At 55.9% G+C, this 21,832-nt stretch overlaps 4 protein-coding genes across 4 annotated transcripts; 2 read left to right on the top strand and 2 right to left on the bottom strand.

Moving 5' to 3' along the window:
* Window positions 1-314: 314 nt before the first annotated feature.
* Window positions 315-3,752, bottom strand: C3H1orf232 (chromosome 3 C1orf232 homolog). Its single transcript, XM_061186958.1, has 4 exons — window positions 3,669-3,752; window positions 2,246-2,329; window positions 2,037-2,134; window positions 315-609 (listed from the first exon to the last, which is right to left on the bottom strand). Exons 1-4 carry the CDS (start codon window positions 3,750-3,752, stop codon window positions 315-317), a joined length of 561 nt encoding a protein of 186 aa, XP_061042941.1.
* A 1,295-nt stretch (window positions 3,753-5,047) lies between these two features.
* ZNF593 (zinc finger protein 593) lies at window positions 5,048-6,028 on the top strand. Its single transcript, XM_061186956.1, has 3 exons — window positions 5,048-5,349; window positions 5,585-5,647; window positions 5,739-6,028. Exons 1-3 carry the CDS (start codon window positions 5,150-5,152, stop codon window positions 5,878-5,880), a joined length of 405 nt encoding a protein of 134 aa, XP_061042939.1. The 5' UTR covers window positions 5,048-5,149; the 3' UTR covers window positions 5,881-6,028.
* A 345-nt stretch (window positions 6,029-6,373) lies between these two features.
* Window positions 6,374-6,836, bottom strand: ZNF593OS (ZNF593 opposite strand). Its single transcript, XM_061186955.1, has 2 exons — window positions 6,792-6,836; window positions 6,374-6,520 (listed from the first exon to the last, which is right to left on the bottom strand). The coding sequence occupies exons 1-2, from the start codon at window positions 6,834-6,836 to the stop codon at window positions 6,374-6,376; spliced, it is 192 nt and encodes a 63-aa protein (XP_061042938.1).
* A 3,872-nt stretch (window positions 6,837-10,708) lies between these two features.
* On the top strand, window positions 10,709-21,083 carry CNKSR1 (connector enhancer of kinase suppressor of Ras 1). The gene is made up of 21 exons (XM_061186954.1): window positions 10,709-10,840; window positions 13,632-13,789; window positions 13,893-14,074; window positions 14,653-14,737; window positions 15,161-15,202; window positions 15,282-15,386; window positions 16,105-16,164; window positions 16,277-16,345; window positions 16,638-16,739; window positions 16,826-16,896; window positions 16,988-17,064; window positions 17,208-17,314; window positions 17,393-17,423; window positions 17,825-17,997; window positions 18,861-18,934; window positions 19,098-19,169; window positions 19,437-19,510; window positions 19,658-19,719; window positions 19,801-19,900; window positions 20,000-20,181; window positions 20,432-21,083. The coding sequence occupies exons 1-21, from the start codon at window positions 10,789-10,791 to the stop codon at window positions 20,684-20,686; spliced, it is 2,133 nt and encodes a 710-aa protein (XP_061042937.1). The 5' UTR covers window positions 10,709-10,788; the 3' UTR covers window positions 20,687-21,083.
* Window positions 21,084-21,832: the final 749 nt, after the last annotated feature.

Genomic DNA, 21,832 nt, shown 5'->3' with positions numbered 1-21,832 from the left:
AACGTTTGTCGAACTAAAAGGGGCTGGACAGGGCGGCGGGACTTGTCCTTTAGGGTTCCCCAGATTCCTGGAAAGTAGTACCCTAAATCGAACACAATCTATCCTGATACCTGGGAGGTCTCTGGTCATTTTCTCCTTGTACGTTTGTGGGGGGAGAAGGCAAGGACCACTCCAGCTGGACCCCGCCCTGAGGTCGCCCACCCAAAAGCAGCCTTCCCCGCCGTACGGACAAAAGCACGCGGTCACACGGGGTGTCGGGCCAGGGTTTTTTTATCGCGGGAGGGGAGGAGCGGTCGCCCAGTTAGGCCGGCAGACTAGTCGCCCTTGGGCGCAGCTTTCACCCTCATCTCGGCCAGTCTGTGGGTGAGGAAGCCCCACTTGAAACCGGCTGCGGGATCGGCTTCCCGCGGCTCGGGGCGCTCGGCGGCCTCGTCCCCGGCTTCAGGGGCCTGATCCGGGGTGGATTCCGCGCCGCGCAGCATGGACGCTGCCGCCGCCTGCTGCTGCTGCTGCTGCCACCTGCTGGCGAACGCGTCCCAGAACCCGGGCCCGCACGTCTCCGCCGCCGCTGCCGCCGCCGCCTGAGAAGAGGGCTGCGCCGCCAGCGGGCTGCAGGAGAGAGGCGGGGTCAGGGGCTGGCCGAGAGGCCCCGAAGAGGACAAAGGACAGGAGGCGGGGTCAAGGGACCAGTAGTGGGGCCAGTGGGGCCCGGGTGAGGTCAGGGGCTGGAGGGGCCCGGGAGACTGGGGGCAGGGCCTGGAGGCAAGGGGAGGGCTCAGAGGCACTGGGAAAGGGGGCTGGGGTGGGACAGGGTCAGGGGATTAGGTGAGGGGTCTGGGAAGAGGGGACCAGGATCAGGATCCCTGGGGAGAGAGCTGGGGTCAGGGGTTTAGGGTAGAGGAGAGGGGCGAGGCCAGAGGAGAGGAGCCAGAGGCGCGGGGTCTGGGAAGGTGGAGGAGGAGGAGCCCTGAGAGAGGGGCGGGCGGAAGGATGCTAAGAGACTGTGGGACCCGAATGGGAACGTTAGATCCGGGGAGGGGGCGGGGTCAGACTCTGGGGGCGGTCGTTCAGGAACATGAGGTCAGAGCCCTGGGGAAAGAGACGGGGCGGGGACAGGGGTCTGGCTCTGGGATGGAGGAAAAGAGGGTCCAGAAAAATGAGCGACGCTGGGGAGAAGGATGGGTGGAGCGACCCCGGGGGAAGGAGAAAGGCCTAGATCAAAGGCTTAGGGGAGAGGGGGACTAGGGAGGTAGCAAGTAGATGTGGGGGGAAGGGCAATCAAGGAGCAGTGATGAGGCTTGAGGTAGGGAGAGGGGATGAGCGGGAGGGAGAAAAGGAACCCTGGGGCAGGAGAGATGGGTGGGTCAGGGGGACCCTGGGGAAGAAAGGAATAGGGGAATGCCAAAAGGGAAGTGTGACTGGGCTGGAGGAAAGGGCAGAGATGGAGTGTGTGCCAGAATAGAGCTAGGAGGAAGACAAGGCCCCGGGTCTGACCCTCTACGCCCCCAGCATCAAAGACCTGCTAAGACAGTGGTTCCTAAACTATTGTCCTCAAGTCTTCAGGGAGCTCGCTGAAAATATAGATACCAGGCCTCAGCCAACACCGGCTGAATCAAAATCTTTGAGGGAGGGTCTGGGAATTTGTGTTTGTCTCAAGTTCCCTGGGAGGATGAGGGTTTAGACCAATACTTGGGAACCACTGATCTGAACCACTCTCTGTTCCAAACACCTAAAACTTCTCTCCTGGGTTCCCTTATTCTAGGGAGATGACCCCTCCCACATGGATGGGGAGAGAGCCCATATAATACCTTTTAGCATCTCAATCCCAACAGCTGGTAAATTCCTCCTGAGATCTAACCTAATCTCCCAGATATGCTGATTGGGCCTCTTTCCTGCTGAGAGAAAGAGAAGCAGCCAGGGGCTGGCCCTCCCCAGTCCTCTGTAGTCAGAAAGACAAACAAACCAGAAGGAAAGGACATAGGAGAAGGGGATCCCCAGGCCCATCCCAGACCCCCTCAACACACACACACACGTACTGGTCAGCACAGGGCTCTGGTGGCAGCAGCTTGTCCTCGTCTTCTTTGTTAAACAGAGACGACATTGTCAGCCAGCCTTTCGCCCCAACCCCCTGAACCTGGGAGAGAGGGGCTGGGAGTCAAGGAGGGCCCCCAGCACCACCTCCCAGGACTCCACAGCAGCTTCTGCCAGGCTCCCCAGGGTTGGGGTGGAAGAAGGGAGAACTCACCCGGCGGGCCAGCTGTGACATGGGATTGAAGGCCTCTTCAGCTGGTTCTGCCGCCTCAGATTCCACTAACGCTGGGTTCTCCTTCTGGGACACAAGACCCCTACCCAGCATGAGAGAGGTCCCAGAGGAATACGACCTCCCTCCCCCACTGCTAGCCTGGTACACATAGACTTGGCACTCCAAACCCCAAGGAACAAGACGCACACCTAGGCCCCTGACACCCTCCAAAAATACACGCAGCTGTACCTCTACGCAAAGCTACCTGTCACACACATTTGCTGTACAGTCAATCCCTGCAGACACCTTTGAGCTCACATACCTGCCCACCCACAGACACATGCATACACACTGCAAAACATGTGGACAAGGGCTTGCACGCCAATGTAGACACACACCTGTACAGGAGCGTGCCTCCACATGGCTATAACTCTTCACCTGTACGTACACAGATATATGTGCTGTGAGGCACCTACACAAGGACACTTACACAATTATACCATTCACACCTGTGCACTTCCACAACTGAAGACAGCTGCATGGAGGCCCACTCACAGCACACAAAACCTCTCCACCCATCCACAGACACCAAGACACAGATGTTCACACACACCCAACACACACGCCATACAAACATAGTACCTGCAAATGCCTGCATGCCTCTGTAGACTTCTGCCCCCAAAAAACACACCTGAAAATACCTGTAACCAGTTCACACCTGCACACACACCTTAACTGGGGATTCCACATGGACGCCAATCCCAATACTGACCCACAGATACTTCTACACAGGGCCAGCCCTAGACACCAACCTGTGTAGACATACACGTGTTCACACTGACATACACACACCCCAGCACTAGTTCCTGCCTCTGTCATATCTATTTGTGCAATTGCCATTTATCACAGCCTCCAGAGATAAGACTGTTTTGGAGCCTTTTCAATTTTTATTTTTAAATGTCAGAACAAACATGGTCCAAGTATGGCTCTGTTCTGATGCTGCTACAGTAACCCTCAGTGTACAGGTGCCACTTCCCCTACTTCCCGGGGGCTTGCTTCCTCTCAAGGCGAGTCATCCTGCTTTTGCTCAGCTCTGCCCATTAGAAAGTTGTGTCAAGCTGAGTGTATGTGTGTAGGTACTGCACATGGGTCCTAAAAGGATCCCTTCCGTGTGGCAGCCCTTGAGATCTTTGGAGACCGTAACCACTCCTCCAGTGCCCCCCAAGTCTTCTTTTCTTCCTTCGTTTTCTGGAACGTCCTGACTTTCTGACAATGCACCGTGCCATTGGTCATCCATGAATTGCCAGTTGCTTCTGCACAAATCTCTGTCTCTCTCTCTCATAGCCAGTCCCTTGCCCTTCTCAGTATCTTTCACTCCTGCTGCCCCTCTGCCCATGCCCCATCCAGCAAGCAGGATATTACCCACCTCCTCTGCCAGGTCCTCCTCAGATTCCCCACTCAGGGTCTGTAGCACTTTGGACTTGTAGGTTTTCCAGAAGGCTTGGTTCATGGCTGCAGGGGAAATGGGCCTGGCACCCAGGCATGGGAAGCACCCAGTGTGTCTGGCTCCAGGAACTTGGTGAGGCTGAGAGCCTGTCCCAGGGATCAGGTGACCTCATTAAAGATGCACCAGCCTCCCCAGATGGCACAGTGCCCAGCAGGTGAACCCGATCCAAAGGAGTCTGTGGTGAGAGCCAGCTTCTGCCACTTCAGCCCCTCGTCTTGACCCATATTCGCCAAGAATAATGAAGACTCCCTCCACAGAAGCCTCCTTCCTGGGCCTAGGAGTTCTTGAATTTGATCATTTGAAATGGCTCCAGAAATATCCTCTTCCATTCACGAATCCCATTTACAAAGTCCTTGGGCTCAGGACCCACAGTGGCTCCCCTGTGACTGTAGCCATACCAGCTGTGCCCTCAACAGGGCTCTGACCTATGTCTGCACTCAGCCTCTGTGAACTGGAGTGGGAAGGTCCCAAGGCTCCCAGTCGGTGCCCTGGGCTTACATTTCACCGCTTTGTCTGGGCTGGAAACTGATTCCTCTCCCCAGGGATGCACGTGCTGGTCTCCCTGTTTCCTGGCAACAGGTTCCAAAGAACCGGAGCCCCTGAATTATTGCTGAGTTCCTCTGGTCAGCCTGGAAGGCACCAGGCTCTGGTGCATGGGGAAAGGCTCTCTGGCCCTCTCCCCACTCTGAGCACACAACACCTGGGCTGTATCTCTCCCTTTGATGCCAGCCCACGCCTGGGAGTCCAGGGCTCAGAGAAGGGGCTCAAAGATGGGAGGTCCTTCTGTGAGCATCTCCTTTTCTTGTGAGAGGAGCTGACCCCTCTTGAGTCTGACAGTACGCCTAAGCACTGTGATCTCTGGGGAGGAATAACTGGGGAGGAGTGAGAAGTGGCGAGGGCTTTCTCAGGGACTAGAGGTATTTCTGTGGGGGCCGGGATCCCAAACTTATTCACTCTCATTCATTTATTAATTTATTAACATCATAGACATTTTTCAGTTCCTCCCAAAGATGCAGCATCCACCCCCCCCCCCCAACCCGCAACGCGGAGTCTAAGATCTGGGAACCAGGAAGGGGTGGTAAGGCCAGAGGACGGTGCTGTGGGCCAGGCGGGGCAGGCAGGGCAGCGGACGGGCCGGCATCCCCCCAGGGCACACACCACCCTGCCTCTCCAGCGACGGAAGAGGACGCTTCGTGGGGCCCGGCCCCGAGCTCCGTCACTGACGTCGACGGCCGCCTGGGGGCGCTCGAGGCGCGGCCCGCGCAAGTGACGTCATCAGAGGCGGTCTGGCAGAGCTGATCATTCCCAGGGCGTCACAAGGCGTCATTGAACAGTCCGGAAGCGCCCACACGTGTTCTCCCAACTCGGCTCTGGGACCCCTAGTCCTGCTGTCACCCGCCATGGGTCGCTCCCGCCGGACGGGCGCGCACCGAGCGCACTCCCTGGCCCGCCAGATGAAGGCGAAGCGGCGGCAGCCGGACCTGGATGAGATTCACCGCGATTTGCGGCCCCGGGTTGCCGCACGGCCCCGGCCAGACCCAGGCGCGGAACCCGATCCCGACCTGCCAGGGGGCGGCCTGCATCGCTGTCTGGCCTGCGCGTGAGTTCCGGCCGGGCCCAGCCTGAGGAGGAGAAGGGTCCGCGGTACGGGCCGGGGGTGTGAGATCCGGGTCCCGGGACGCGCAGGGTCTCTTCTCCTGGGACCAGTGGGTCTGCCGGCCTCCCATCCCTTCAAGCCCGGAGCCTAGCATCAGGGAATGAGCTAGGGTCAGGGAAATAGGCGTACCTGAGAGGCATCACCTTCTAACTATCCTCCTTACCCCCCATCCCTACAGGAGGTACTTCATCGATTCTGCCAACCTGAAGACGCACTTCCGATCCAAAGACCACAAGAAAAGGTATGAAGGAGTAAGGAGAGGATTGATGGATGTGTGCCGGGCAGACAGGGCTTGCATCTGGTCAGCTCTCAACTCCTATTCTTTTTCCCAGGCTGAAGCAGCTGAGTGTGGAGCCCTACAGTCAGGAAGAAGCAGAGAGGGCAGCGGGTATGGGTTCCTATGTTCCTCCCCAAAGGCTGGCAGTGCCCACAGAAGTATCCACCGCGGTCCCTGAGATGGACACGTCTACCTGACATGGCCTGAGGATGCAAGGCAGAGGAGCTGCCCATGGACAGTGGTGCAAGGGCCAGGCTGGGAGAGACTATGCCAGTCTCTTTTGGTTTGGGAAGTAGATGGCCTCTTCCGGGTGCCCTCCCTCCCAATAAAAGAACTGGATAAAGAGGGCTTGGCTCTGACTCGCTAACCTCCAGGCCACTCCTCCAAATTCAAGCCCTGTAAGGGTTTCTCTCTACTCCTGTGTACAAGGCCCAGAGTGTTTACTCCCTACTTGATTCAGCTTTAGAACCTGCATCCTTTCCTTCCCTCAGGGGTCCTGGCATCTGAGCTGAAGCCCCCCATTGCAGCCCAGGTGTGTGGGGGGGATGGGTAGGATCAGGTTTATACTATCTTGCTTCCAATGAGGGCAGGGAGTGACCCCCCCCCACCAGAAAAGAAGTAGGCTTCTGAGATTGTAGCCCCCGCGAGTCACCTACCCCCCAGGGCCCAGGTGAGAGGCTGCCCACTTCATCATGGAGCCTGTGGCGGTTGCCGCTGCCCCACCATCTTCCAGACAGCATAGCAGGAGCCGCCCAGCCCGAGGATAGCCAGCAGTGCAGCCACGATCCCCACCAGCGGACTCCGGGGCTCTGCCTTCAGCTCCCCGGCTATCTGCATCTGGAGGTGCACAGAGGGTCCACCTGAGGGGTCAGCTGAGACTTCTGGGAAGGTGGGGGGTGGAAAGGGGCTGAGAAGCTACAGCTGAGGGAAGGAGATATGGATACCATTGCTGCCCCAGGGAGATTCCACCCCAATCCCTCTCGCTTCACTGCCTATGTGGGCCCTGGCTGCTCAGGCGGCAGGGAACGTGACAGCCTGGCTGCTGGGTATCATCCCAGCCGTGGTAGTAATGGGGTCGGTCCCAGAAGGCACCATTTGGGGTGCTTACCTGTAGCACTCGGAAGTAGCCAGGTGTCAGGCGTCGAAATCGCATGGTGGGTGCCGCTAGTCTTCCTGATGTCCTGTGGGATGGAAGCGGGAATGAGGACCAGTGGCGTTCATGGTACCAAGAAGCGGAAATCAGGACAGAGAGGATGCTCACCAGCGTCTGCCTTCCCAGGTCTGGCAGGGGGCGGGGCAGCTAGACCTTTAAATCTCTCCCTTCCCCCGCCTGCCTGCCCTGCCAGCCTTAGGAGCAGCTGTCAGGAGAGATCAGCATCAGGCCTGAGCAGCACCTCCCCCACCCACCAGGGAGTCCAGGCCGGGTAGGCAGGAGAGGCCTGGCAGTGTTGAGAAGTCTCAGGCCTGGACCAGGTATGGGAGGGACTCCCAGCCCAGGTCGTGGCCCTAACCCTACCTCAGATGATTGGATGTCACCAGTCAGCTCTCAGCAAAGGAGGGGTTGGGTGCCTTATTATTAGCACCCCCTCCAAACAGGAATAGGCCTTTTTCACTTGGTTTCTGTTGGATCAACCACACCTACCTTGGGGGAAGGCACATTCCACCCCTTTCCCCAAGATGGAGTTCCTGTAGGGACTTCCCTACCTCAGCTTGGGGACAATAATAAAAGATCTGCATCTTAAGAAAGCTGTCTGAGGTGTGCTAAAAAATAGTAGCTGACTGGGAGTTCCCTGGTGGCCTAGTGGTTAGGATTCCAGGCTTTCACTGCCATGGCTTGGGTTCAATACCTGGATCCTGCAAGCCACGTGGCGTGGCCAAAAAGAAAAAATAGTAGCTGACTGTGCTGGGCATTATTTGTATGATTTCATTTGGTATTGATTAACTCATAAAAATGGGCGGACAAGCAGATTTCCAGAATAACATGTAGAGTATCTGCATATCGAGAGAATGGAAGAACACCAGAAAACTTAACAGTGGCCCAACCTGGGCAACAGGATGGGGACATGCTGGGGAAAGGGCACGTCCTCCTTCCACTTAATGACCTACTGTTATCGCTGAAATTTTTACAGCAAATAGATCCAAAGACCTTTCATAAACTTATAAAACTACTTTCAAAATAGAAGCTGCCATTTACTGTGCCCCTAACTGCCTAGCCCTGCCACATGTTGGGGGCCCAGAGTAAAGGCACTGGTGTGGTTGTTAGGACCCCAGTCCTTTACAGGGAGTATCTGAGTACACGTGGTGAGTTCTTGTTGGTTTCTCCCCTACAGAATTGTGAGTTCAGGGAGGGCAGAGGCTGGCTGGCTTCTCCCCTCTATCTCGTGCCAGCTCAGGGTAGGCGTTTGATGAAATCAGGATGGTGGAGATAGGTCTGTGTTTATTGGGTTTCCCCAGAGTGCCACAGGGAGGCCAGTGTAAGAAGAGGCAAAAACATTAAAGGGGAAAGCACCGAGGAGTGTTAAAGGGATACACACAGTGCAGCGTATGAGGACATGAGGCCAAGGACAAAGCCAGAGAGGTGAGGGCCAAGTTGCAAATTGGGAGCCTACTGGTTCACAAATGAGGGAGCAAGTCCTGTGGGGACCTGGTGAGCTGGAGTCCCCTTGAAAGGAAGCAGCCGACGATCTGCACTCATGTTTGATGCCACGTGTGAAGGTGGGATGGGGTAAACAGAGCTGGCCAAGTTTCAGAGAACTCAATTTGTATGTGAAATTGTTAAATGATGACAAAACACACACACCACATGGACATCTGTGGGCCAAATTCAGACTTCAGGTCTCTGGGTGACAATCAAGATCATGACAGGCTTTGGAGGCCAGGTATTGGGGCACTGGTAGAGAGTCCAAGTTAGGTGACACAGAGGGGGCAGGCCTCCCAGGCCCCTCCCCACAGAATTAAAGCAATAATAACTCATATCTACCTCATGTTACAGATTTCAAAATATTTTAAAGACATACTCACAGAGCTAAGGTCTAGTCACATCCCCCCCAGCCCCCGGCTTTTAGAGAGGAAGAAACAGGTTCAGGGAGGTGTAAGGGGTGGGCTCAGTCACATAGCAAGTGGAACTGACTTTTTTTTTTTTTTTTGGCTGCCCTGGGTCTTAGTTGAGGCACGCGGGATCTTTTTTAGTTGCAGCATGCAGACTCTTAGTTGCAGCGTGTGGAATCTAGTTCCCCGACCAGGGATCTAACCCAGGCCCCCCGAATTGGGAGCACGGAGTCTTACCCACTGGACCACCAGGGAAGTCCCAGAACTGATTTTTTTTTTTAATTGAGATGTAGTTAATTTACAATGTGTTAGTTTCAGGTGTACAGCAAAGTGATTCAGTGATACATATATATATAATATTAGAATACATATTATATATATATATATTTTTTTTTTTCTTTTTTTGGCTGCACCACATGGCATGCAGAACTTCCCTGACCAGGGATCAAACCCGTGCCCCCTGCAGTGTAAGCACAGCGTCTTAACCACTGGACCACCAGGGAGGTCCAAGAATATATATATATTCTCGCATATATATTCAAATTCTTTTCCCTTATAGATTAGTACAAAATATTGAGTATAGTTCCCTGTGCTATAGAGTAGGTCCTCGCTGGTTATCTATTTTATACATAACAGTGTGTATGTTAATCTCAAACAAGTGGAACTGATTCTGCCTGATTCCAAAGTCCTGGGAGTCCCCTGGCCTGCGATGATGATAATGATGATGATAACTGCAGACACTTAGTCTGTGTCAGACATTGTTCTAGAGGAAAGCTCTTAACCTGGGCTTCCCAACTCAGGGGGCCTATAAACTTGCATGGCAAAAAAATTATATATTTATTTTCACTAACCTCTAACTAAAATTTACCATTTCCTTCTTTATGGATTGAAGTATTAGCAGTATCTGTGGCTTTGTCACCAGTAGAAATCACAGGTATTTTCATATCAAATTGTAGTTATCACAAGTATCCCAAAATATCACTTACGCTCATAACGATCTCAAAATGGTGACAGTTATTAACCCACTGCTAAATCACACTGTTTCAGACACTCCTGCAGCATAGCTGCCATTGATGGTGCCCAGTAGAGGGTCAGTGACCAAATGGTGAATCCACCTGCTCTCACATTGGTCACCCAGCTTATCTGTTACTCTCTTGCATCCCCTATCTGTAGGTGTTTGCTGATCAGTAAGTGCAAGGAGGTGAGTCAGAGACCACCTCCACAGTTCAGTGTTATTCATGCTGAGTAACAACATGCCGATCATTAGAAAAGGAATTTAATTTGCCAGTCTTGTTATTTAATGCTGATAAATGAATATTACTATATCATAAATTTGTGGGTTTTAATATATTTTGATAATAACTGTCCTCCTTGTAATCTTCAGCATTTTGCTTTATGCTTTTAAAGCATCGTTCTAAGAAACTGTCCAGGGTTTCCACCAGATTGCCAAAAGGGTCCACGGTGCAAAAAAAGAGGGGGCTAAAAACCAGTTCTAAAGGTTGTAGAGCTATTAACACAGGTACTCTGCATAGCAGCCCTCTGAGGTAGGAACTATTATATCCATTTTACAGACAGGGAAAGTGATGCCTGGTGGGTAAGCTTAGCCCTTGGTCACACAGCTAACAAGCTGCCAAGCCAAGATTTGCACCCAGGCTCTGGCTTCCTAACCTCTGCGCTTTGCTGCCGTGCTCACTGCTCACTTTTTGGCCCCTTTTTGAGGAGCCTTGAAGGTCAGGGTTGCACCCTGCCATTTGAGGCCAGTTTTGGGCGGGGATCCCAGGCCAGCTCTGAGATCCCCTGGGTCACACATCAGTGGCACCATCCCCAGGTCTGGCAGCCCAGCTGCCCTAGGATGCCTGAAGGGTGGGGCAGGAGGTGGACAGGCAGTAGGCCAATGGCTGTCACAGCACCTCACCTAGCCAGCTTTGTGGGCCCAGGTATGCTAGTAGCTCCGCCCCCAGCCCAGCCCAGCCCCTCCCCAGGTCAGAGCTCTGGGAGCGGAAATTCCTGCGCTGGAGAGACGGAGCGGGTGTGGATCCGAGAAGCCGAACTTGGCCATGGAGCCAGTAGCGACCTGGACCCCCGGGAAGGTGGCGTCTTGGCTGAGAGGTGGGTGGGGCTGGGGCAGTGGGACGGGGAGAGGAAAAGGACAAAGGACCTGCCGAGTTTGTCAGTTGGTTAGTCAGTCAACAAGTATTTACAGAGTGTCTGCCGTGAACCTGGCAGAAGGATAATGGAGATGACCCCGGGGGGCCCCCCCCCGGAGGACCCAGAGGGGGACTCCCATCCCCCCAGAAGCCCAAGAAGCCTCCAGGGTGGCAATGGGGAGGCAGTGGTTGTGTAATAAACACAGACGGTGTCTCCCCAGCTGCCCGCCCCCACTGTATCTCCTTCATCTTCCCTCTGCCCCAGGGCGCAGTGGGCTGTTATTAAACCCATTTTTCAGAAGCCGAAAAATACACAGTGAGCCAGGAAGTGATTTGCTGAGGCTTTGGAATAGGGCCGGTGGGGTGACTTTTCCCTACCCCCACCCCGAAGCTCCCAGTGAGAGCAGAAGCCCCGGCCTGACTGGAGGGTCGGCACTGCCCCTCCCTAGGCCTCCAGGGGGGATGATCCCAGTTGGGTGGGAAAGGTCCCAGAAGTGAAGACCTTCTGACATGCAGCTGGAAGCCGGGAGGTGAGTCAGGACACTCCTCCTACAGGGAGGAGCCAGAGTGGAGGGGGCGGGCGGAGTCCACCGAGGGCAGGCTCAGGGTGACCAGCCCCGGTAAAAGCAGGGATTCAGGGCTGGCGTCAGACTCCCAGACTGAGTTCCAGGCCCAGCCCCTCCACTCACCAGTTCTGTGACCACGAGTCTCAGTTTCCCTATCCATAAAATGGGAAAGGCAACTCTGATCTCATGAAGTGAACCAAATAAGACAATCATGTCGAGGGCCTGGCACGTGCAGTTCAACGCCAGAGTCTGTTGGGAGGGAGGCAGCACAGCACATTTGCTGTGTGCACGGCAAGGGCGGTGCTCGAGGGCCCAGAGCCACGGAGTAACAGGTTCACGAACTCCTGGTCAAGTGCTCTTAATGTCACACAGGGAATGAGGGAGAGCTATTGATCACAAAAGACCCTGGCTTGGAATGGCAGGGGTTCCTTCAAAGATTGAGAAAGCTGACTGTTAACCTCTATTTGTATGTTTTCCCACCTGTAAAATGAGGATAACAGTATCTCTGCTTTCTAGATTCGGTGAGGATTAAATGTGTTAATATGTATAAAGCCCTTAAATTTTTCCTAACACATAGTAAGCATTCACTAGATTTTTTTCTTACTTGTGAGTGTCTACCTTGTAAGAGGCCTGGGCTGGAATTAGAGATGAACACTTGTTTAAGGCCCAGTCCTTGAAGAGCTCATGATCAAGTAGGAGAGGTTAGTGCTTTGATGCAGGGGTTTGTGGAGGTGCAAGGGGCAGTGAGAGCAGCAGAGGCTCCCAACCCAGCCTGGGGAGTTGTGGAAGGCTTCCTGGAAGGAGTAAGATGAAAAAGGACGTGAAGGAGCTGGAAGAGCAGTCCAGGCAGAAGGAAGAGCACATGTGAGGACCCTGAGGCAAGAGAGCATTCCAAGAGCTGCAGGGAGTTAGTGCTCTGGATCTGAAGTGTTGAGTTTGAGGGCCTGTGCGCCAAGAGATGACTGGAGAGGCAGGTGGTGGCCGGATCATACAGGGCCTTGGGGATCACGGTAAAGAGTCTGGCAATAATAATACGGGGGCTGTTACTGACTGTCTACCATGAACCAAGGCAATTGGCCAAGTGCTTGACATGTGTCGTGTCATTTAATACACATGATTAGAAGGTAGGTGTCTTTATTTTCCCCATTTTATGGGTGAGGAAACTAAGGCACGGAGTAATTAAGTTACTTGCTCAATCGCTGTCACTCAGGTCTCTCTGACTCCAAAGCCCCATCAAGCATGACTTGAGCAGCATCAGAACACCTGGAGCATTTGTTAGAATGCAGATTGCTGGGCCCCGCCCCTGAGTTCTGATTCAGCAGATGTGAGAATTCGTTTGTTTGTTTTTGTTTTTTTGGCCATGCCGTGTGGCTTGCGGGATCTTCGTTCCCTGACCAGGGATTGAGCCCGGGCCATGGCAGTGAAAGTCCAGAATCCTAACCATAGTCACCATGCTGTACATTACATCCCCAAAACTGACTTGTAAATAGAAGCTTGTACCTTTGGACCACCTTCACCCATTTCCCCTACCCCCTCATCCCCTGCCTCTGGCAATCATCAATCTGTTCTCTGTTTCTATGAGTTTGGGTGTTTGGGATTCCACATGTAAGTGAGATAATACAGTATTTGTCTTTCTCTGTCTGATTTATTTCACTTAGCATAATGCCCTCAAGGTCCATCCATGTTGCTGCAAATGGCAAGATTTTCTTCTTTATGGCTGAATAATATTCCCGTGTGTGTGTGTGTGTGTGTGTGTGTGACATTTTCTTTCTTTATCCATTCATCTGTCAGTGGACACTTAGGTTGTTTCCATGTTTTGGCTATTTTTCTTTTTTTTTTTTTGGCCGTGCCACGCGGCTTGTGGGATCTTCATTCCCCGACCAGGAATTGAACCCGGGGCACAGCTGTGAAAGCACTGAGTCCTAACCACTGGACCACCAGGGAATTCCCAGAATTTGTATTTCTAACAAGTTTTCCAGTGAGGCTGCGGCTGCTGGTCTGGGGACCATCCTTTGAGAACCACTGCCCTATGTGACCCTACTTCTCAACTCAGTAGGCTTATCTGTGAAATGGGCAGGGCAGAACACTGCCTGGGTCTCAGGGTCATTAGGAAAAGGACTTTTGCACTGACCAGAAAGGCCTTGACACCCCCTGGCTCCCCCATGCTGACCCTCGTTCTTCCACCAGGCCTCGATGATTCCCTGCAGGACTATCACTTTGAGGACTGGGAGCTGCCTGGCAAGTACCTGCTCCAGCTCTGCCCCCGAAGCCTGGAAGCTCTAACTGTGTGGCCTCTGGGCCACCAGGAGCTCATCCTGGAAGGGGTGGAACAGCTCCGGGCCCTGGTGAGTGAATGGCGGCCACACTGGCTGCAGTTTCCACCCACCATGGGGGTGCTGATGGGGGGCTGGCCGCTGCCAGGAATTAACCTGCCACTCTGTGGTACAGAGCTCTGGGCTACAGTCAGAGAACCTGCAGAGCCTGACAGAGGGGCTGCTGGAGGGGATCCGGGCATTCCAGAGCTTAGTCCAAGGTCGCTTGGGGGGCTGTGCTGAGCCTCCTGCAGATGTCCTCACCGCAGCCATGGAGCTGGTGCATGAGGCCCGTTCCCTCCTCTTCTGGCTCAACAGGTACTTCGGTCTCCTCCTAGGGTCTGAGTAACTGGTGAGGGGACCCTTCTCATCCTTGGGTTCCTCTGGGACCTGGGAGAGAAAAATAGAGCTTTGCTCTTGTTCAGATATAGTGGAACTGGGCAAAGAGTTTAATTGGTCTGTGTAGGGGCACTGGGTTGCCTGGGTTCCCACCCCACCTCCAGCTTGTAATCATGACAGTCACATCAACAGCATTATATAAAGAGCTCTCTACCCCTTTCACTGGCCGCTGCTTGTCCCATAGGTCCCAGCTCTAATGTCACCTCCTCAGAGAAGCCTTTCCTGTTACACACTCTCAGAGCTCCCTACACTTCACAGCAGTAGAAGTTAAATCATCATTGATGTAATTAGATGTTTAATGTCTGTCTCCCCAGTGCCTAGAACAGGGCCTGGCATTTATTAGGCACTTGACTAAGGTCTTTAGATGTATCAGTCATCTCCTTTACCCCAAATCAAAACCCATCAGAGTCTCAGATGCGTAGCCGGCGCAGGGTGGTTCAGTGACTTGACTGTTAAGCTCAGTTCCCTAACCACTGCTCCATCCTTCCCTCTGCCAGGTACCTCTTCTCCCACTTAAATGACTTCTCATCCTGCCAGGAGATTGGGGAATTGTGCGGGGAGCTGGGCCAGGCCTTGCAGGAGGTAGGAGAACCAGAGGCCAGGCTTGGCCCAGGCTGTAGAGACCAAGTCAGGCTAGAGCTTTTTATAACTTGTGAATCAGCACAGGATCAGGTGTGAGAGCAGGAAGAGGCAAGGGCAGAAAGAGAGGAGGCCCGGCCACTGGGTAGGGGGTGATGGGGGCGTGGGAGCTCCTAACTGGCGAGGGCAGCACAGGACGTTTGATTCTCAGGAGGGGGTGGAGCGGGGGAGGGCATGTGTGGTGACTTCTGGGGGCCTGGCGTCAGGGGGATGAGATCTTGGGGCGAAAGCTCTAAGGCCATGTAGTTCTGGGAAGGGGGCCAGGGTATGGGACGCCGGGAGGGACTGCAGGGAATCCCCCTGCCCTCAGGCGAAGGCAGCGCGCCCTGCTCAGGGCAGGCCCCTGCTCTCTCACTCTGCTTCCAGGACTGTCCAGCGGCTGAGAAGGAGAGCAAAGTCCTGAGGATTGTGAGTCTGGGGGGTGAGTGGGGTGTGGAGATGGGGTGGGACGGGGCTCAGGCTAGACATCCTGCTCTCCATCCGCCAGAGCAGCCACGTGGCCGGGATCTGCCACAACATCCTGAGCTGCAGCCCAGAGGAGCTGCTGGAGCAGAAGGCCGTGCTACAGCACGTGCCGCTGGACCATCCTTCGGTGAGCCCTGACCTCTCAACTCTCACCCCTGACCCCTCGGCAGCCTTGTCTGGGCCCTGAAATCTGGTTCTAGGATCCCACAGAATCCTATACTGTCACAGCTGGAAGGCCCTGTTTTTTTCTTTTTTGGCCGAACCACGTGGCATGTGGGATCTTAGTTCCCCCACCAGGGATCAAACTTGCGCCCCCTGCAGTGCAAGCGTGGAATCTTAACCACTGGACTTCCAGGGAACTTTTGTACAGATGTTAAAGGCCCAGAGGACTTCCCTGAGGTCTCACCGTCATTCAGCCCCTTCTCTGGTCCTGAGGGGCTGCAGCTGGTGTGGTCTCAGGTGACACATCCCAGCCCTGGGACACGGACCTAGGGGAGAGGGGAGAGGACATGAACTTTTTTGCTTTAATCTTTGACCAGTTGGGAAAACCAGAGGCCCCAGCCCTGCCCTGTCCCGCTCCTGTCCCTGACGTATGAGATTCTTCAGGAAAGTTGCTGAGAATCTTATACCTCAGAAGTCTGCAACCTGCTCCCCTCAGCCCTTAGGGGAGGAGGCAGAGCCCAGAGAGGTGCAGCGGTGAGCCCAAAGTCACATAGCAAGTCGAGCGGTGCCAAGCTGAGGCCAGCTCTCTCCCCCATTCCACTCACCTGTGAGTCCTGGTGCCTAGCAGGGGTCCTGGCCCGGCGGTCCCCACACCCTTAGTGACTGCAGCCTCTGCCCTGCAGGGCCTGGAGATCCACACCACCAGCAACTGCCTGCACTTTGTGTCTCGAGTGGGCACCCAGGTGAGACCCCTACACCCTTCTCGGCCGCCCACCCCCGTGGCCCTCCAACCTGCCAGCCAAGCCAGCTTCCAGCCCCATGAGGGTGCACCCTCTGAATCCCACCCCCCACCAGGTCCCCATTGATTCCCGGCTGCAGATCCTGCCTGGAGACGAGATTGTCCAGATCAATGAGCAGGTGGTGGTGAGTGAGGGGAGGGGCGTGGTGGGAGGAAGGGGGTCCTGAGTAGAACCCAGGTCGGTGGGTGGGGAGGTTCCCTTGGGGAGACCAGGGCTGTGGGAGCTGCCTTCCATGAGGCCAGCCAGCTCACACAGGTCAGAGGGGCTCGTGGAGGCTTCCTGGAGGAGGATGAGTTGAGGCTGAGCGGAAGGCTGAGAGAGTGCTGTGAGGCCAAGGCTGTCGGGTTGCTTCAGAGCCTCCTGCCCAGTTCAGTCCTGCCCATCATCCCTGCCCTGCCCTCTGCCCTGTCCCCCAGGTGGGCTGGCCCCATAAAAACGTGGTGAGGGAGCTGCTCCGGGAGCCAGACGGGGTCAGCTTAGTGCTGAAGAAGGTCCTGGCGCCGGAGATACCCTCACAGGTACCTGCCGCCCTCCCCTGCCCCCAGTCTGCTTTCAGACCCCTGTCTGTCGCCAGCTCCATCACCTGTTTCTGATTATTCCTCAGACCCCTCCTCAGGCCCTGGGCCCCCCACACCCAGTGAGCCCATCGCTGGCTCCGGCCCTGCCGTCTCCCAGGTAATAGGCTTGGGCCCCGGGTAGGTCTTGGCCCCGGGTAGGTCTTGGCGGGTGGGCCATGGCTCACCTCATCTCTCCCTGATCTCTCCAGGGCCCCATCGGAAGACGTCTTCGCCTTCGACCTGACTTCAAACCCAAGTCCCGGAGCCAGCCCTGCTGCCTGGACAGGTAATTTCAAAGCCCCACCAGTCGGCAGATGCCCCGGACAAGGCATGTGGGCTGCCTGACCCTGGACTCTTACACCCCCACCCTACCACTGGGCCCGGGTCTGAGCTCAGGGACCCTCCCTCTCTCTCCTGCCTCCCTGACAGCCTCAACCTCCCTTGACCCGGAGCCCCTGCCCGGCCCCCATGCACCCTCAGCCACACTCCTAGCTGGGGTAGCAGACGCTCCAGAGCCCCCAGAACACCCTGAAAAGGTAAGCTCTGGGGCTCAGCAAGGAGGGGTGTGTGGCTTTGGACCCATACGCTTCTCTAACCTCCTGTGGTTCTTTCAGAGTCCTGTCCCTGGTCGCAAGAAATCAAAAGGTATGAAATGCACCTGATGGGGTGGGGGTGATGCCGTGATATGAGGAGCTCTTAGAGGTCTTTACAGTGCTGGGCAAGACCACCCCCCTCAACACACACTTCACGCACAGCCTCTCCTGGCAACAGCTGTTTCTGGGGTCACACAGACCTATGCTCCCAGCCTGGGCCTCTCGCCAGCTCTGTGACTTCGGGCAAACAGCTCGTCCTCTGATCTTCAGCTTCCCTGTCTCTAAAATGGGAAGAGTCATCCCCACCTCAGAAGTGACACGTGTAACATTCTGAGCCCAGAGCATGGGTTCAGAAATATCAGCTGGGGGTGCTCGTGGGGGGCAAGGGAGCAGGTTGGGGGTCCGGGACACCCCGCCAGCCCCTCACTGACCAGCCGCGCTGTGCTGCTGCAGGCGTGGCGATGCAGCTGAGCCGCCGGCAGGTGTCCTGCCGGGAGCTGGGCCGGCCTGACTGTGATGGCTGGCTCCTGCTCCGCAAGGTGCCCAGGGGCTTCATGGGCCCGCGCTGGCGCCGCTGCTGGTTTGTGCTCAAGGGACACACGCTCTACTGGTACCGCCAGCCCCAGGTGAGACCCCATACACACACACAGGTAAGCAAGTGAGTCACCTCAGGGCCTCGGCTCTTGTCCCTCCTTCACGGTCCACTCCCATCTGTGGTCACAGGTGGGCCCCAGTGTTCTTATGTGTAAAATGGGGACACTATTCAGAGAGAACTGAACAGATGTGTGTATAAAAGCAGTCTGGAAAAGGTATCACAGGCCGGGTAGAATCTCTTTGATTCCACCCGCCTTTCCTTCCTCTTTTGTTAATCTGTTCATCCTAGTTATGGGCCGCTCAATCAATTGTTTATTCATTCAACTAACATTCAAGGTGCCTACTGCATACCCAGCTCTGGGCTGGGCCCTGGGACACAGGGAAGAATTGGACCGCTTCCGTTACTCAGGCTGGTGGGGAGAGGGATGAATACACACTCAGGGACAATATGGGAACACATACTATGATGGCAGAAGAGCCAGGGGTGGGTGGGAACCCAGCAAAGGTGGCCAGTCCACCTGAAGAGTGGTGAAGGCTTCCTGAAAAATCAATGCCTGAGGGTTAGTCAGATGGAAAGGAGAAAGAAAACCAGGCAGGGAGAGGAGCATTTGCAAAGCAGCTTCGTCTGTGTCTGTGATGGAGCAAATGCATGAGGGGGCTCCTCTTCCTTGGCTGTTTCTCTGGATATCTTTGGCTCCCCTTGCCAGGCTCAGAGGCACCCCTTGGTCACACCTCCTGACCCCACCCCAGCTTCCTGCCCTGAGCTCTGGGCACTGAGAGACGAGCGGTTAGAGAGCCCAGGAAATGCCCTCTCCCCTCCCCCATCCTCAGGAGCCTGACTGGGCCTTGAGGGTATTGGGGCTTCAAGCTGACCCTCACACTATGATCTCCCCAGGATGAGAAGGCTGAGGGCCTCATCAATGTCTCCAACTACAGCCTGGAAAGTGGACAAGATCAGAAGAAAAAATAGTTAAGTCGTGAGGTGTGACAGGCTGGGGGTGGGGAGAGAAAGGGAGAGGTAGGTGACAGGAGGGGCGGGTGGGGGCAGCAGGTAGCTGGGATGCCCAGTCCAGCCTCTCTGCATCCTGGATGGGCACCCCCAGCTGAATGAGGCCCCTCTGCTCCCTGGCAGTGTGTTCCAGCTCACCCATAACGTGTACAAACCCTTCATCTTCGCTGCTGATACCCTGACGGACCTGAGCACGTGAGTGCCACCCCCTTGACCTCCACAGCTTGCACGGGAGTGCTCGGAGGCCTGGGCTCAGGAGCCTGGATTCAGAGCCCAGCTCTCTGATAGGGCTCATCAAGACACTCACTCCTCTAAGCCTCAGTTTCATCTTCTCTAAAATGGACTAGTAAGAATTCCTATCTCTCAGAGTTGCTCTGAGGATTAAATTAGAAGATGATATAGGTGAAAGCCCCTGGCATACAGTAAGTGGAAACTCCCTGAGACCCATTTGCCCCTCCACAGGTGGGTGCGCCATCTCATTACCTGCATTTCCAAGTACCGGTCTCCAGGCCGCGCCCCCTTGCCCCGAGAGGAAGGTGGGTGCCTCACAGGGCTGGGTCTCCCCTGAGCCTCTGCCTTCCCTGGGATGGGGGCTGGGAGCTCAATTCCCCCAAGCCCACCCCCTGGCCTGCCCAAACCCTGTGAAGCTGAATGGGTTTCCCAGCCACTCTTGTCCACCCCAGACTGCTACAGTGAGACGGAAGCAGAAGACCCCGACGATGAGGCTGGATCCTGCTCAGCCTCGGTGAGTGGGAGCTGACGGGGGGTGAAGAGCAGGGCGTGGAACTCAGACTGATACCCTCCTCTCCTTCCACCCTGCCCCCAGCCCAGCCCGGCCCAAGCTGGGAGTTCGCTCCACGGAGACACATCACCTGCGGCCGCCCTCACGCAGGGCAGCCCACGGACCTCCTTCAGCCCTCTGACAGGTGCTGAGCCAAGCGGCAGGGGGGGTGGGGGGGTGGGAGCCGAGACGGAGGGCTGGGGGCGAGGGCGGGCACACGCTCACCCTGCTCCCCCTCCCACAGACAGCAGCGAAGGGGCCCTGGAAGGAATGGTACGGGGGCTGAGGCTGGGTGGCGTGTCCCTCCTGGGCAGGCCGCAGCCCCTCACTCACGAGCAGTGGCGGAGCTCTTTCATGCGGCGCAACCGAGACCCCCAGCTCAATGAGCGAGTGCACCGCGTGCGGGCGCTGCAGAGCACGCTCAAGGTCAGCGGGCGCAGGGCACCGTTCGGGGCTGGGCTCGGGGCTTTCGGCTCGGTTCCTGGTCCTCAGCCCTGGGCTCTGCTGTGGACCGGGCCGAGTTCTAGGTTCCTGGAGCCAGGCTCTCGATTTGAGGATGGGGGCTGGACCGGGCCAGGTGCTGGGTTCTAGGCCACTGGACTCCAGAGCTAGCTCTGGACTCAGGCTCTGCCCGCTCCCCGGGTGATCATGGCCCTAACCCCTACACCTCTTCCAGGCAAAGATGCAGGAGCTGCAGGCCCTGGAGGAGGTGCTAGGCGACCCCGAGCTCACTGGGGAGAAATTCCGCAGGTGGAAGGAGCAGAACCAGGAGCTCTACTCAGAGGGCCTGGGGGCCTGCGGAGTGGAGCGGGCCGAGGACAGCTCCCAAGCCCGAAACCTTGACTCCAGGGAACCGTCTTCCCACCCCCCACCCTCTCAGCCTGAGGAGCACTCCTGTCTCCGCCCCCTGACCCCAGAGAGTGACCTCTGACCTCCTGACTTCTAACTCTGGCCAGTACCCTAGTTCCTGACCTCTGGCCTTGAGGACCACCTCTGACACATCTAGGACAGAGCATCCCTGCATTCTGTTCCAGTTTGGAAGTCGTGCTTGTCCATGGTTCTGTCCCAAGCTGACTGCTTCTGCCTGAGCTGCTGCCATTTCTGCTCCTCCCTCCCCTGGAGTGGGGTGAAGTGAAGTGAGCTTTGTGCCAAGGAAGGAGCAAGAGACGGGGCCGAAATAACTCTCTCCTACCCTGTGCTCTGTGGGGTCACAGACCTGCCCCCTCCGCCCCGCGGCACTTCGTTGCCCAAGCCAGTCTGTATGGGTGTTCTTCACTTTACCCAGGAGACACTTTTCAACTAAATAAAGTCAGTTTCTTTAACAGAAATCTACATGTGCCTTTGACTTCTGTATTAGAATCTGGAATCTGCTTCCCAGAGGGGACTGGGATGAAAAGCTGTCCGGGGCGGGGGGCGGGGTGAGCGCTTTTGGTAACTAGCCCACTGTGTGGCCCACCAGCCTGGGCTCTGTACCTGAAGCCCCATGCCTACCAGGGTGGTGGGGACTTCTACCCATGCCCATCTCTCCCCAGCCCTTCAGAGACCGGAGTGCTCTCCTGCCCCATCTCCAGGGGCGAAAGGTGAAAAACAGATACCAGCCTTTCACTCTACAGCTGGGGAAACGTACCTCGCCTGGAAAGGCGGCCGGGGGGGCAGCCCTGGAGACTGGAGTGGTGGGATGGGGTAGCTGGTGGGCAGGGTTGCAGGCTGAGGTCTGCTAGGAGGAGGACCACAGAATGAAACACCTTTCTCCTCTTCTCTCCTTAGCCCAGTCTCACCTCCAGCTCCTGGACGCAGAGCAGGGACCCGCCCCTGTGTCTCCGTCCAGGCTGCACAGGAGACCTGACCTGCTCTCATCAGCCTCTGACCTCTGACCCCACCCAGCCCCTTGGTGTCCGTGGCCTCCTCTGTGGCATACCAAGGAGAGTCAGTGGGAAGAGCTTCTCTTGGTATGAGAATTCCTTGGTGGAATGCGGACAGGTGGAGGTCACAGAGGCCTCTATGATATCACCACGAAGGGGGGCAGGACAGCTTGGAATGAAGTTTCTTTGAGTAGTGGGAGGGACACTGAGCAACT

This window comes from Eubalaena glacialis, chromosome 3 (assembly GCF_028564815.1).
Source record: "Eubalaena glacialis isolate mEubGla1 chromosome 3, mEubGla1.1.hap2.+ XY, whole genome shotgun sequence".
Taxonomy (NCBI): Eukaryota; Metazoa; Chordata; class Mammalia; order Artiodactyla; family Balaenidae; genus Eubalaena; species Eubalaena glacialis.
The sequence above is the reverse complement of the archived record's forward strand: the minus strand, read 5'-3'. Positions and strand labels throughout refer to the sequence as shown.